Source organism: Pygoscelis adeliae, unplaced genomic scaffold (assembly GCF_000699105.1).
Source record: "Pygoscelis adeliae isolate BGI_AS28 unplaced genomic scaffold, ASM69910v1 Scaffold145, whole genome shotgun sequence".
Lineage (NCBI taxonomy): Eukaryota > Metazoa > Chordata > Aves > Sphenisciformes > Spheniscidae > Pygoscelis > Pygoscelis adeliae.
Genome location: NW_008824866.1, coordinates 3,006,178 through 3,022,436, shown reverse-complemented (window position 1 = coordinate 3,022,436; position 16,259 = coordinate 3,006,178). Strand labels below are relative to the sequence as shown.

At 39.2% G+C, this 16,259-nt stretch overlaps 1 protein-coding gene across 1 annotated transcript in view; it reads right to left on the bottom strand.

Annotated features, from left to right (window-relative positions):
- Nucleotides 1–16,259, bottom strand: part of TRIQK (triple QxxK/R motif containing) — a 60,641-nt gene that overhangs the window by 40,598 nt on the left and 3,784 nt on the right. The window contains exon 3 of the mRNA XM_009324426.1: nt 2,241–2,321. Coding sequence (XP_009322701.1) covers nt 2,241–2,301 — 61 coding nt within the window. The 5' untranslated portion in view covers nt 2,302–2,321. The remainder of the gene's footprint in view (nt 1–2,240; nt 2,322–16,259) is intronic.

Genomic DNA, 16,259 nt, shown 5'->3' with positions numbered 1-16,259 from the left:
TACTGAGCCCTGGGGAACACCGCTTGTGACCGGCCGCCAACTGGATTTAACTCCATTCACCACAACTTTTTGGGCCCAGCCATCCAGCCAGTTTTTAACCCAGCGAAGAGTACACCCATCCAAGCCATGAGCAGCCACTTTCTCCAGGAGAATGCTGGAAGAATGGAAACGGTGTCAAAGGCTTTACTAAAATCTAGGTAGACAACATCCAAGGCCTTTCCCTCATTCACTAAGCGGGTCACCTTGTCATAGAAGGTGAGATACTTCCCTATGATAATTTTTAACACTTGCTTTTGCCAAGTTAAGAGCAATGTAAGGAAAATGAGCTTATTATGAGCTCCCTCAGACACTGTATTTTGCAGTACCCAATGGACCACGGTGCTGCATCGCATAACAGGGAAGGTACCAAATTGTTCAGACAACATGCTAGCCCGAAACCGGAGAGTCAGCAACATAACAGGATCCCTCTGAGCGCTGAGCCCAAATACAAATACTCTAGCCCCCTTGCTACAGCACAGTGTCCTCTCCCCTGCTCGAGGCACAGCTGATCAGTCCTGGTATCTCACGGGTGTAAGATGTGCAACCCCGGTGCTGCATGGTAGTAATGTGCAAGAAATAGCCCAAGCTGTGAAAGAGCGGGAGGTAATTTTGTGAGTCTCATACTTAGATGCAGCTTTACACCCCCCTGGTCCTCCAGCAGCCCAGCCTGCTCCCCAGGGATCCCGCTGGAGATCACCAGTCTCTTTCACCCTGCGGAGGACTTCAAAAAACAAGTCCAACCGTGGTCACTTGAAGGTGTTCACAAATGGAAGAAAAGCAACCCTAAAGCAGGTGGCTGAAAAAGAAGTGACCGCGATGAAAAACATGCAGAGAAAATGCCAGAAGGCTGATGCAATCATCCTCTCTCCAAACACCCAGTTAGATGGGACGAGTTGTCCCAATGATGAGCTGCAGGGCTCCCACTTCTCACCAAACCCATTTGGGTGAAATATTTGTGGTGACATCTTCTGCTAGTTAATAGTTTCCTTGCAAGGTTTTCTAAACGAAACCTAAATCGCACAAAAGCAGAGTCCATCTATTTAAACATTTTTCCAGTATATCTGTTTCCCATCTGTAAAGGTACTCAGAAGTTTTCAGCCACATTTCTAACTATCTCAGAGAATGAACCGAGGAAGCCAGCCACACAAACAGCCCAAGATTAGGAAATATAGAGCATTCCATAGCTATCTAAAACAAATAAAATACAAAACAGTCCCTTACTTTCAACTTTAAGTGCAGAAAAGACCATTAAAACAGTTATATTAAAATAATAAGGCAGCACTAAAAAAATTAAGACATGATAAAATTAAAATTGTTCACATAACCCTAGCTCTTTCACCATGAGAATGTACATTGTAAACAGCCTTTATTTCCCAGACACTTGCTATTTTTCTGCACATTTAAACACAGATGTGGGTACTTAGCAACTGTAAAACAAAGTCATTTACTTAAATAACTGAGTATAGATTAAGGTACTTCATTTTATATATGAATTTTTAAAATCTTGTGTCTGATTTATAATATTATTTAACACCTAGAGAGACAGAATCCTCATATATGGATTCCAAAAATAAGCCACTTACCTTTGCATTTAAGCAAAGAAATAGGGATTTGAGTCTGCTATGTAGGTATCTGTGTGAGTGTACATGTGTGCATTCGTGTGTGTGCATGTGCGTATTTTGTATACAAGTTACCTGCATATACAATGGGTAAGAACAGAAAAAAACCTAGGAAAATAAACGATTAACATGTTAAAAGTATTCCATTAGTGTGAGAATAAATACAGTTATACAATGTTAAGGTCGTATCATTCAGTGTATCAAAAATTGTTATGAAGCAGGAAGAGTATTTTGTTAGAAATGCCCATATTTTAAACTGGAGACAAACAGGAAAATCAGGGAAGTTCCAACAGTTCAGAAACATCCTCATGCTGCTGCAATGCAGTATTTCACTAGTATTTCCAAACACAGAACATGGACTTTTTCAAGTTACTCAAAACACTGTCTTCATAAAAGCTTTCACTGAATGAATTAGTTAACAGCATATAAAAAATGTGTCCCTGGAGTGTGCATTATTTTGCACCACTTGCAAGAAAAACAAAGTTTTTGAAGAGGAATAATACATTTTGTTACACTAACCGGTCTGGCTGAAAAAAACAGATTTTTTTTTTAAGCACACAAACTTTTCTTCAGATCTCTTACCTATTTGTTTCCTGTACTGGTCAACAGGAGTCCTTGCTGTAGAGGCATCTTTTCTACCCATCGTTTTCAATCCAAAAATCACTGTCAGTATCAGGAAAAAAAAAAAAAGCATTATTCCTAAATAAGATACTAAGGAAATCAATGACTTATAACATCAGAAAAAACTGTAACAAGCAACAGTTACATGATTATAGACAAAGACATAAGCCTTCCCAGAGTACAATGAGACACTGGAGTTAACCATCACTATTCTGAAGACTATTAGATAAATCCTAAACATACCTTTTTCCCTATTGCATGGGTTATTAACATTACAGAATGCCTGTTAGTTTGAATAAAAAAATAATAAAAAAAGGATTTAAACTGATTGCACTGTAATTCAGCATTTGGTACCACTGAATTACATTCCTATAGCTTTTTTTTTTTCTTCAGTAAACCAGGGATTGAATGTAGTATTGTGAGCTGCTTCTATTGTTGGCAAACATATTTACACTACCTACACCTGGGAGTCTGAGGCAGGACTAGGCATGTGTGCATCCACAGGTGTAACTGCTCAGGAAACCCACCTGCAGACACAGCCCTCCAGCCACCCTGAGCAAAAGAGAGGAACAGATACTTAAAACACAGCAACCCCGCGCTCTCCTACCTTCCCATCATGGGCTCTAGAGGCCTGCGAATGAAAAGAAAGTGGAGAATAAAGGTGAGAGCTGGGGCTGTGCCCATTTTACACCTCTCAGCCGAAGTACTGAGAGTTTAAACCCCCTTCAATGCATTTAGGTAACAACAACCCTGACTCTTGAATGGGCTGCTCACGTTGCAGAGCGCAAGCAGGTGACACTAGGATTGCGCAGGGAACTACACTATCATTCACCCAAAGATGCTCTTTTTGGTATTTTGGTGCTCCCACACCATCCGTGCAACTGAACGAGCGACACCTGAGTAGCGTTCTAGCAAACCCCCGATATACCCATGGTAATGTGCAAAACCTTATGGTCTCTTATTCATCCCCTCACAGGGCTGCCACTCAAAAGATACAGTAAGATTCTACATGCTCATTTCACCTCTTTTTCCACAGTTAAAAAATACCTGGCTTTCATAGTCATGCTTGTTGCTCAAAACACTGGTTTTCAACCATTTTGGCTGGGCTGAAGATACCACTCATCACAGCGATGATAAGCCCTGCTGTTTAAGCATCTTTACGACACAAGCATCCCAACATCAACCCCTGCACTCACAAGAGGACTGACATTTTCCAGAAGTGTCAGATTTACCGTTTGAGCGCAGAAGACACACAACAGCAAACACTTGCCTTTTTCCAACCGGCCTTGGCGAGCACAGTGCCATGGGCAAACTTTGGCTGAACCGTTCCGGGTAGCCACAAACCATCTGCCCATTGTGCACATATGGCCTTGGAGTGTCTGCAAGAGTTTTACTTTTCTGTTAGGCATAACCAGCAGGATTACAGCAAGACGAGCTTCCCCGGGCTCTGCCAAAGCACGCTGTCTGGGAAGCGCAGCCCTTGAAGGCACTGCGATGCCAAACCATGGGCCAAAAAGCATGCCAAGGGTTTGCTGATGGCTACCATCAGCATCCCAACCTTAAACATCCACCATTATTTCCTTCATAGCTTCAAACAAGGTTTAAAGTCTAGCTGAAGGAATGATTCCACCAGTTATTCGTGCATTTTGAAACCACGAAGTTTCTTCTTTTGTATTTATCTGTTCTAAAAGAATTATTGGCATTTAATGTAAAGTGACAAATCCAGGCTCCTTAATTTAAAGTGTGGGACACAAGGCATAAAATGAACTTTGGTGCTCAAAAGTCAGCAACCTTTTTTAAAGGTATTCAGGAATAATAACAAGGTATAAAAGACTGCCATTATTTTTTAATCCAAACTGAAAACTCAGTTATAGTGTTCTAATGTTTCCATACATTACTTTGGTTTAATTGAGAGAATATTCCCATTTTATGTAAGACACATAAGCAGTGAACTGTAATCCACTGGGGTTTTTTTCCCCTCTATTATGCTTCCCAGCTATTCTCTCGACTGAGTTGTATTTCTCACATAATGTTCACATCATAATAACGAGAGTGGAAAATAGAAGTACCATTTGAACTTTCAGCTAGTTGAGGAGATAACAGATACATTTTTACACTGCAAAACTAGTTCTTGGCTTTTTTATGCCACTGTTGGAGACTGTTTAGACTTGCCTTTTGCAGTTTCAATAGCCTACTAATGTTTTGTAACAAAACGTCAGCTGTGAAAGATGTTTGCAGTTTTAGCAGTGCCGATAAAACACAAACACAGGCAAAAATTATTTCACAACTTAATCCGAGCCACAGAGATGCTCGCATTTGCCCGTGTGGCTTGGTGTCATCGACTCCCGCACCTAGAACCTCAACTCTTCTTTGTTCTTCAAAGGGATGCAGTAATCATCATTCATTTCCACCGCTTTGATGGTTAGATAGCAAATGCCCGAGAAACCCATGGAGACATTAGCACACACAGCCGCAATGTCTAATAAGACAGCTATTTGCATAAAAGATCAGCCACAATTTAGAATGTGTTGTGATAGATGTGGAAAGGGAATAACAGATCTATATTAGCATGTAGGAAACCAAGATTGTTTTCACAATTTAATTCCTCAGGGACTGTGGCTCATCACCTTCTCTTGTAAAGAATCCTGCATTCCCTGAGGAAGCAACTTGCCACGAGCCAGAGTTAAACTAAAATATGGATTAATAAGAGAGAATATTTATTATTTATGAACCTTGCTGTAGGAGTGGTTTCCAACGTGACTTTCTGATCAGATTTCCATAAAGGAAAAGCCTGGAACCTTTATGAGTCATGAAACGATTTGAAAAGCACCTTTTCCCCATTTAAAATAGCAGTGGTCATCCAAGAATAATTGGTCATCTTAACTTCACTGTAAATGAAATGTGCACTCAAGTCTATCCCAGCTGTCTCTGGCTGCTCCGCTGCCTCCAATGTCAGCAAGTGGATCTGATGTCAGCAAGGGGAGGATCTGGCTTTTCCCATATTTCTTTGCCAAACTGAAGGGATAGCCAGCGCGCCGTGCTGTGTGCACCCTGAGCAGCCTTCAGGTCCATGGAATTTTAATGACTACATAACCATTTAAAAAACACGTACAGGAGCTTGTCAGTGCTCTTTTTACAGGCTACTAAAATACTTCAAGAGTAGTTTCAGATCATTTGAAGGCAACGTGAGCCCTCCTCAATTTCCAAGCTTTTACAAAAGATGGTTTTAAGAAAACAAAGCGAGGCCCAATGGAGTGATTTTTTGTTTATTGCTATTTCAGAGATACTACAAGGTCAAAAGACGTCTTTGTTTTTGTGGTACCCTTCACTGTTTTTTCATGCTCTTTCTCTTCCCCTCTAGTAATTCACTTTTGAAGGCCTATACCCTTGGAAGAACACTTGATTTTTCTTTCCCTCCTCTTTTATTCATAAGCAGTGACAGATAATAATTAATACACACAATAAATTGCCTATTATCACCTCCAACTGTCAACAGCATTTTGTGAGATAAAGAACAGTTCTGAATGTCCATTCAAGGTTGTGCTGGTTTTGGCTGCGGTAGAGTTCATTTTTTTCACAGTAGCTAGCACGGGGCCATGTTTTGGATTTGTGCTGAAAACAGTGTTCATAATACAGGGATGTTTTAGTTACTGCTGAGCAGTGCTTACATGGAGTCAAGGCCTTTTCTGCTTCTCACACCACCCCACCAGCGAGCGGGCTGGGGGTGCACAAGAAGCTGGGAGGGGACACAGCTGGGACAGCTGACCCCAACTGGCCAAAGGGACATCCCATACCATGTGACGTCATGCTCAGCATATAAAGCTGGGGGAAGAAGAAGGAAGGGGGGGACGTTTGGAGTGATGGCGTTTGCCTTCCCAAGTGACCGTTACGTGTGTTGGAGCCCTGCTTTCCTGGAGATGGCTGAACACCTGCCTGCCCATGGGAAGGAGTGAATGAATTCCTCGTTTTGCTTTGCTTGCGTGCGCGGCTTTTGCTTTACCTGTTAAATTGTCTTCACCTCAACCCACGAGTTTTCTCACTTTTACCCTTCCGATTCTCTCCCCCAGAGTGCTGTGTGGTGCTCAGTTGCTGGCTGGGGTTAAGCCACGACAAAGGTCTGGCCACAGGAGTGTTTAAATCCCAACCCACTATTCTTGATGCATACACAGCTTGTATCAACCAAAAAAAAATTAAAGCAATTACTTTAATGAAATAGAAACATACCATGAATTACTTTAGAAATACTAATAAAAAATAAGTACAGGGACTATATAGCACAAAGATTGCCCTTTGTGCATTTATGGTGCAATACAAATGATGAATAACAGTGATAAGGCTTAAAGTGTGAACCAGTGAACACTCAAAGATCTACATATGTGCATGTGTACAAACTGTCTGTATCCTTCAACAATAAACTGCCTAAATATTAATAGAGGGCACGCTAAAGAAATAATCAATGAAATGACTGGTTTTGTAGCTGAAATACTGCTAGTCAGTTGAGAGAAAAGCAAGTAAAACTTCAGGATAGAAAAGAACCACTACAGAATGTAAAAGTACTGGACCAAGTCTTCAGCTGTAATTGAAAATGCAGGTGAATGCACAGTGAATATCTGCATATATGCAGAAGTACCTTATCCTTAATTGCAAATGGATATCTAACTTAAAAATCCTTTTTTTTTTTTTGTTGGATGCAATGCAGGTTGATAATTTGAACTCATAACCCAAACCATTTTTTTAATATGATTCAAAGCTTACTGATGTCAGTGAAAGAACTGGTCTTTTACCAGTCAATTCCATAGCTCATAGTTTAATAAATAATGGATATTAAAACCCTTACAAGTTACAAGAGAGCAAAAATAGCCTTTTATCCTCCTCGGGTAAAATCCAAGGAGCATATCAGATCCTCTGTGAACATCAAGTTATGCCAAAGAACTGGTAGCACTGCATTTAAAGTGGGAAGCTGTCTGCATGTAGGTATTTTGGAAATCATTGCTGTTGGTTATTTTAATTGGCTTTTTTTGGTGTACTGCTGAAGTACAGTAACTAAGGTCTGTCTGTACAGCACTGGAAGAGATGCAGTGGAAGTAACCTGCAGCCAAAATTGCAAGAATAATGCAGCTGAATACTTTAACCATACTTTAGCCAAGAGAAATTTTAAAACCTTTTGTACTACTACTTAAAAAAAACATAGAAACAAACAAAAAACCCTGAAAAAAACCCCAAACGTTCATGTTCTATTGATAAGTCTTACAGTAGTCTTCACCATTCCTCCGCAAAGTCTCTCTCAAAGGACGCAACTATTATTTCAAAGGAAAGAGTAGCTGCCCATGGTGCTTCTTGCAGAATCTAGCTCTACTTTCTTTGGGGATTTATTTCATTTTCTTTTAATAAAAGGAATTTAACATTTCTTTACTTAATTTAACCTTGAAAGCAGCAGAGGTGATTTAAATTCAGTTAAATTTGGGAAAATGAATCAAAAAACCAGGATTCATAACTCCAGTTGGAACAAATATTGCTAAAATAATCTTAACTTTCTACACAAGGACAACACACACTGTAACATACCGCAAGATTAAAACCACCTAGGAATTACAACTTGTATTCTGACATATATCAGGCTGTTTCATAGCTTCATGTAAGCACTAGGAACAAAACGCACATTGTTACTTCCAGTAAGTGCCCTTTGCACTCTAGGGAAAGGAGCTGCTCTGTTGTTTGTTAGTTATACAGTGCCTACAAAACCCATTAAATTAGCTCTAAATTTATTTAACAAAAGTAGTACACAGGTAATAGTCCATGTACATACTCAGCATATTCTCCTGGATGTTTCAAAATCCTGAGGCAATATATTATGAAAAATAAATTTCTCAACAACCCAGACTAGTTCCACCTAATTTCAGGAAGGCAAGACACCCAAGTTATGCAGGAGGCCTCCTCCACTCCCTTTACAGTGAATGAAGAAAGAGATGCAATGTTAAGGAATCCAAATTGCCTCCGACAATCTTGCTATGCCCCTAAACCTCCCCTAAGTACCTAAAATTTGGTGGGATTACTTAGGCCCAAATATTTCCGTTTGCTCCTGAAGCAAAAAATCTACTTACTTTTGCTAGATGTAAAATGTTTTTAAACATCCGAAGAGTTGAAAAGATTATCATTAAATGTATTCATGACAGCCAGGAAAAAGGTGAAAATTTCAAGGATTGCAAAACCTAAGATTTTTTTAGAATACTTCATACTTATGTAAATTTGTTTTTTTAAGCAAAAAGAGGCTATTAAAAATGTCAAAGGTTCCTTCCATTCCCTATAGAGTACAGATTGTCACAGCTTCTGCAGGAAGAAGAATCAAAATGTACTAGGCCAAAACTCACTTATAATCATTACTTATACAGAAGATATCTGTTTAGCAATTGGTGTTATACTTGTTATAAAAACAGTATGACATTTTGCAGAAGAATATGCCTATTTGTAGCAATTCTATGCACCTTACATTTACTTCTCATTATTAGGATTTGTTATTTGTCTTCAGAACCAAATTCCCTACTCACTTCAGAGCCGAGTAGAGCTATACCATCTGTGAAACATATATTCATTTTAATATGAAGACAGATCTTCATCTGAACAAATTTAAAATTCCAAACGTTCAAAGAGGAACTTTTTTTTCATGCTTATGAATATATGATGGCATTGGTGTGTCAAGAAAATATCCTTGAAGAAGTTCATGAAGGAAAAAAGCATACATGTGGTTCGATTCTGCCTTGCCAGACAGTTCAAAATGTAGTATTTCCCAGAGGAAAGAGTAATCTCTGCTAAAGGGAAAATTACACGATAAATGACACCATATGCAGTATTTCAGAATAACATTCTTCAAAATAACAGAATCTGTTTAATTTTTTTTGGGGGGGAGGGGACTATAGTAGAAATAAGAGCTAAAAAGGGTGGGAAGAGAATGGGCATCCAGACCACCCTGATGCCCAGAGGCACATCCACCAAGGACGGATACAGCCTCCATGGGAACAACTACAGATGCTGTACAGCCACCTCTGTGGTCGGAGGGTAAGTACGGAGGACACCATCACCACCGCGACTGCACAAGATGGAAACAAAGCACGTGTTCTCTGCCTCGCGAGTTAAAAGTTCATCGAGTCAAGAGCAACGGCGAGGAACAATTATTTGCTCCATCTCAGTAATTGAAGCGGCAGCAGCGAACATTTTGCGGTTCAGTTAAATCCAGGCAGTTTTATTCCCTCTTTGATCCCCACCACACACCCCTTCAGCACTCATTTCCTTTGATGAAGTAGGGAATAATTTAAATAACAGGTATAAAGCTAGAGGTCATACACCTTAAATTTCAAAATCAGCTAAGTCTGCCTAAGCACTTCACTTCTAGTATGTTACGAAGTTACAATTCTTGCATTTAGTAGAGCGCCATGTGGTTTCACTGAAGTCTTATTCCAAAACCTCAAAAACTTTGTTTTGCCCTGCTAGGTGTTACAGCAGGGGAAGAGCAACTTCTTTCCCTTCTTTAAATCAGGAAATAACCCCTCTACTCGCCCCTCTCTTTACTTTTGGGGAGTGACAAAAATACCATTTTTTCCAGATGTTACGCCTTTTCTGGGACTGCCACAAGTCATAGCTTGCTATAAGCCTGGGTGCTTTAATTATATACACTTGTTAATTCCTCATTTGTAGATTTTAAGCTTAGGCTCCTCTTTGACAGAAATGAAATTCTTATTTCTTCCATGAGAAGAAATATTTAGGGAATAATTATACTTCCCTTTAGCATATCCATCTTAAACTACAGTTCACAACCATCCAGAGGACAGAAAGTCTGTTTCACGATGTTTTCAATATTGCAAAATGGGATAACAACCTTCAGTGAGAATAAATCTTGCAACTTTTGAAGTTATTCACACACAAAAAAATTTTAGAACAATAAGTAATTCCATATTGACTTTTTTTCTATTGTGCCTTTTTTTTTTATTTGCATTATCTTGGGCCCATTAAAAATACAAAATTTCTGAGTGAATTGTTTAAAAATTGAAATAGTTTCTTTGAAGAAATATATCAAAACAAGACAATTTGAAACTGCTGGGATTTTTTCCTTTCCTCTCACGCTGTTCTTAAAAAAAATGCTTTTTAAAGTATGTTAGGCTAAGTTTCAGCTTAGTTTTTTCCCCACTAATTCTATTATTGGTATCCCATCTATTTTGACTCCATTTTCATTGAATTTTATCTATTGTTTGAGAAGAAAACCAGCTCTCAGCAAATAGTCGATTCCTGCTTGACAATCAACATAAGAACCAAAAACCAGAAGAGAAAACAGCCATAAATAAGCCACACAGGCACAAAGCTGGGAGGCAGACAAACGCGCCCTTCTGTTATATACTTCACTGTAGTATAATACGATGTCCCATCACACATGACTTGAAGTCATAATAATTGCTAAAACTGGTCACTACATCTATAGCCTAATGATTGCCTCACTTCTTACCCTGAGCAAGCATGCGGAAGTTGAAAACAGGCTACAAATGACAGCAGCAAATAACACTTCAGTACACGTAGACCTAATCGTAACACTTCAGCAAAACTGAATTATTAGTTCCATTACTACCTGGTGTTCGAAAGGACTTAAAAGGTAATCTTTCCATCCAACGTTGAGAATGAATGTGGGGTTTTTTTTCCTTTCTCTGAAACTACTGCAGCTCAATAAGTATTAAATAGACTGATCTATGAATGAACAAAATTAGTTTTATGCCACTTTTGTTGTCTCACATGCTGTATTAGGCATTCACCAAAGCAACTCAGCTTAAAAAAAAAAAAAAAATCTATTCTAGTCACCAGGCAAAAGAAACATTAAATGTAAAGAGTTTTAATTTGGTCCTTTTGGCATCTATGTTTTCTTATAGTTTTCAATAGCTGATTAAAGACAGAATAACCTGTTAAATCTTCCCCATAAAGATCAGAAGACAAAGCTGACATGTATTTCCTTAGCCCTAACGCAATACATCATTTTTTGTATTTTTTCTTTAAAATTGTCTGAGGTGAAAACCAGTAGATAAACCAGTAGATAACTTAGTGTTAACATGTCAAATGCCAAGTTCAGCCCTACAGCACTTAATAATGAGCTTAATAGTCAGGCTTAGTGAACAGACCTATAGACATTAGCAGCAGCATTTTCAAAACCAAGTCCTACTCTATTGGTTTTGAAGGATTAGGCCATAACTGGGTGAAGAGTTTAATATGCCTTAAGTAACACTGGCTCAGTAGTTTCCAAAGTAGTTCAAAACTACAGGCCAAGCACACTCTCTGCAGATTGTATCTAAATTGCACAAGACTTGGCTCTCCTGAAACCTACCTAGAGATCCCATTAAAGGCAATGATTTTTAAAATAAAGAATAAAGTAATAGCGTACATGATGCCATCTCTTGAGGGGCTTTATGTTCTATTTGGGCAAAAAGGGAATAGAAGATCATTGATATCTATCAAAAATCTGAATCTTGAACAAAATTTGAATTAAAGGAGTGGATCAAAATCAGGCTAAAACCTTTATATGCACCAAACAAAAAAAATATGAGCTTTGATAGCCATCAGAAAATGTGGTAAATGTTTACTTGCCTCATTTTAAGGCAGAGGAGACAAGTGTGGAGTGCAGCTGGGAAGAAAAGGCAGCAAAAAGAAAAATCAGCAACTAGCACAAAAGTATCAGCTGAAATAGCAGAAAGTCATGTGAAAGTCTGAAGGTCCCAGACACAACCATTGTGCAAATGTCTGCCTGGGTGCTTTTCACGGCTTTCCCCCTAAGACCACAGGATGCGAGGAGACTGTGTCCCCATCTATTCCCACTACTGCTGAACAGCCTGTGCGTGTGTCACAAGGAAGAAGGAATTTTGCTGCAAGGTTCATTGTCCAGGAGAATGCCAAAGGAAAGGACGGCACCGAGACTAACACACTGAAAAAAAGTACTCCTTTGGGTGTTTCAAGTCATGCAGTACATGTGAAATTCTATTTATTGTAAAAATATGAGTGAAATACAAAATTTAACACTTCTTCGTGGGTTGCTGCTTTTGGATACTGCACATAGAAGATCCTGGGTTCTGACATGTGAAAGGTTGGCCTTCTCTGGCCTAAAAGATACCTCTGATCGAGAGACTTCTACACCTCAAACTAATTAGGAATGGAAGAGTTATGAGACTCCCAAAAGAGATCATTTGATGAGTAGCTATCAGCTCGCGAGCATCTCTTCAGAAACCTTAGCCTGAGACAAAATGGCAGATGACAATCCACTCCATTCGCTCCAATTTCCCAAGAGCATCTCCCTAAGTGCTAGGGGTTTGCACATGCCCTTGGCTCGAGTCAAAGGAGAACGTATGCTTAGCACTGCCATAAAGTTTTATTAGGAGGAGGGGGATATACTGCCTGAAATCTAGCCTTGTAGACTGCATACAACAAAAAAGTCCTGCTAGAGCATACAGTAAAATGAGTTCAGACTGGTTTTCACAAGAACAAACAGATTCAATGCCAACATCACAAGAAACTGCAGGTCTGTTCTGTTCCTGCTACAATTGCTGAGTCTGGCCACTACTGTACCAAAAGCTGTACAACCCTGTAACCAAGCTTAAGAAGTTGAAGGAGAGCTGGGTCAATTCTGAAAAGGACTTTAGCTAAATTGCTTCTGCCTTTAACTTCCAAAATACTCTATCCCATGCACTCAGCTCCATACCGACTTTTTTTTTTTTTAATGGGGTGAGTTAGTGGCAATCTATACCAATATAGTACAGGGGCAACAACTTTCCGGCTCTTCACTATTTCCAGCACTGACAGTGCTTAAGTCTGAAGGCTCAAAAACAGACAAGAGACTAGTTTGGTCAGAGAGCCATTGCCCTAAGCTTTCTCCTACACACACCGTTCCATCCCCTTGAAGGTCTCCTCAAGGTGCAGTATGTATTCTATGGAGTCCTTCTATGGTCAGGATACAGAATTGAACCGAGCCTATACAATATACATTACTTGTGTGCAATAAATGACAGAATGCAAGTGCTTTGAATTCTTTACTCTGCATATATGGCTATGTTTTAGTACGGTACCCACATTTAGATCACAATTTCCATGGGTCTATATAAACACGCATGAAGATAAACAGGCTCTCTTCCCATGCAGAACTGGAAAAAATCATCCAGAAGCTTTGCTTTGTAAATCATTTCAGATGTATTCTACTGAAGCCATAAAGGATATTAGCAAGTGCGCTGGGACCTTTTGTTTTAAATTATTACGATCTGTTACTTTAACAGAAGTTACTATTATTATTTAACCCCACTGGTGTACTTAAAATGAAAATAGTTCAAAGCTTTTTTAAATAGGTTTTGTCTTTACAATAATCATTTTTCCAGAATACCCTCTTCCTATTTAGCCTGTTGGTATGCTGCTTTGTACACCCAGGCTTTCAAATTATCCAGTCTTTCAGAATAAAAAGGTAAACAGCAATCTAAGAATGCTTTGTTAACCTTTTCACTCCAAATTACAGAAAGATTCATAAATTAATAATACATAAATTAAACAGCATATGTCAAAAAATTTCAAAGAAAGCAACATCCATCCTTGCTCTGACTATTTTATGATTGCAGAATCAAAAAAACTCTGAATTATTAGCTGCTGCAATTCTTTGTGATTCCATTAAAACCATACTTAAGTTTAATCACACCAAAGTCTAAAGTTGAAAAAACATATTCTAGAAAGCTTTCCATGATGCATACATACAACAAAAAAGAAAAAATGCTTTCCACACCCTCTATAATGGGAAAAAATGACAAATTCAGAGAGATGCACCATAGCCTTGCCCAAGACGCTCAACGCTATGTATGTAGGAGGGCCTCTGCAGCAGTCAGGTGGGATAGCTAGCTAATAGAGCTTGCCGAGGCCCAACATGAGTGAGGTTAGGAGACGTGGTCAGAAACATCACAGCAAGCTTGAACCTACTCTCAAGCCCACCTACCAAAGGTAATACCATTAACAGAGGTTAAGTCTGTGTCTTCCAGGACCTTCATCATGCTTTCAAAGTTTTCAGGACATGTTTTTCATAGAAATTAGAACTAGATGCAACATTCCAGCACTGGTCTTATTAAAGGGATTTAAACAGCCCTCCTACCTCTCCCCCTACCTCTACTAGGCAGCACCAACCCTTCTTGCCACTGCCCTGCACTTGAATCCCCTTTGGCTACAGGTGCTTCCTCACAACCCCAGTCACAGCTTTACAAGACAAAAATCTTCCATTCTGCACACACATCCAGCATTCCTTCTTCCTCGGCACATTTGCAGACAAACTGCATTTTAACAGACTCATGTTTCCATGATGTCAGCCATGCTTTAAACTTCATCCCTTCTTCATCAATCCAGCAACCACTGAACCATCTATAGTTTGTCACTATTGCTTTCATGTTTACATGCAGACAATCGACTAAAACAGCAAAAAGCATCACACCCAACACAAACACTGGGGAAAGTCCCCACAAGCTCTCATCTGTTGACAGTGGCCTCCAGCCATTACTTCTGAGTGCTGGCAGCTCACCAGCTCTTTATCCGTTTTATTGTTACTGTACAGTCCTAATTTTTAAATTAATTTTAGTTGAGTAACAGTAAATCAAGGACCTAATCAAATTTAAATGTTAGCTATACAAATAGTGTACTTTCAGTTTGACAGCCAAGACACAAAAACAAAACAACTAATATACTGCTTCAGGTTAACTGTTTCCTTTTGGCAAGAATGCAAGTAACACAAAACTGGTTTAGCAGTAAAGTAAGTGATGTAATCTTAATTGGAGGCAGCGTAATCAGCTCCACACACACTGAGTGCAACACTAAAACAGGCTGCTGGACAATTTCTATGGCACACATAGTACATGAAAGAAAGACCTATGTTTTTTAATATGAGGTTTTAGGCACTCACTTTTAAAAGTAGACAAAACCATGAGGTGAGAGTTTTAAGTAGAGATGGTGACATGGTAAAACCAAGTACTGAAATATCCTCCACACTGACTTGATACAGTAACAAGTTGAAAATATAGGTAATTTAAAATAGGAAGTTTAAAACATGTTCAACTTTAAACTACAGGGGAGTCTCATAAACAAGCTTTGGGTATCTGAGACACTTTAAGATGTTGCTGACCCTGGGCGTTTAATCACCTCTCTGCCAAGGATGAGCAGCCTGTAAGAAAGGGCAACAAGAGGGGGTACATTCTGCCTCCGGAACCCAGGACCCCATTTGCAGCCTACACATCAGCTCAAACCACCCAAAAAGAAATGTGAGTTACGACGAGGGGAGCAAACTCCAGTGACTGAGGTGCAGGTATTGCTGACTCTTCCGTACAGACTGCAGTCTGAGGGGTGGGGAAAAGGCGACCAGCTGGCAGCATCTTAAACCACAGCACCTAAGGCTTCCAGAGCACATCTGTCAGAGCCATTCGTGAATAAATTTGAGCATAAGAGTTTGTAGAATTGAGAACGTCATATGTAAAGATTACAATGAAAACACAATAGATAAAAGCACAAAAAGCTACAAAGGCTGATTGATAATGTAAATGTGAGAGGGAATTATCATGGGTAAACTTAACCTTTTCTTCATTTACACCACACAGCACAGCCAGAGAGAAAACAATTGAAACTTTGAAATCTACTACATTTCCAACCCAATCTGTTTCCCCACTATAAAAAACAGTTCATAACATAAAAGGTTATTTTGTTCCATTATTTATTTCAATGGAAATACATGAGGATAATTTTGGCTTTCTGGCTAGAGGCAACCAACTACAGGCAATGTAACCCCATCTTTTATTTTGTTGTCTTACATAAGAATAGAAATAACAGCATTAGTACATGACAACAAACTTGTGTACAAAATGGTGTGCTTCAGTTTGCCCGCTGGATTTTAACTTCCCAATACCATTCTTAACGTTAACCTAGTGCTAACCTTTGCTCTTTTTCTCTCTC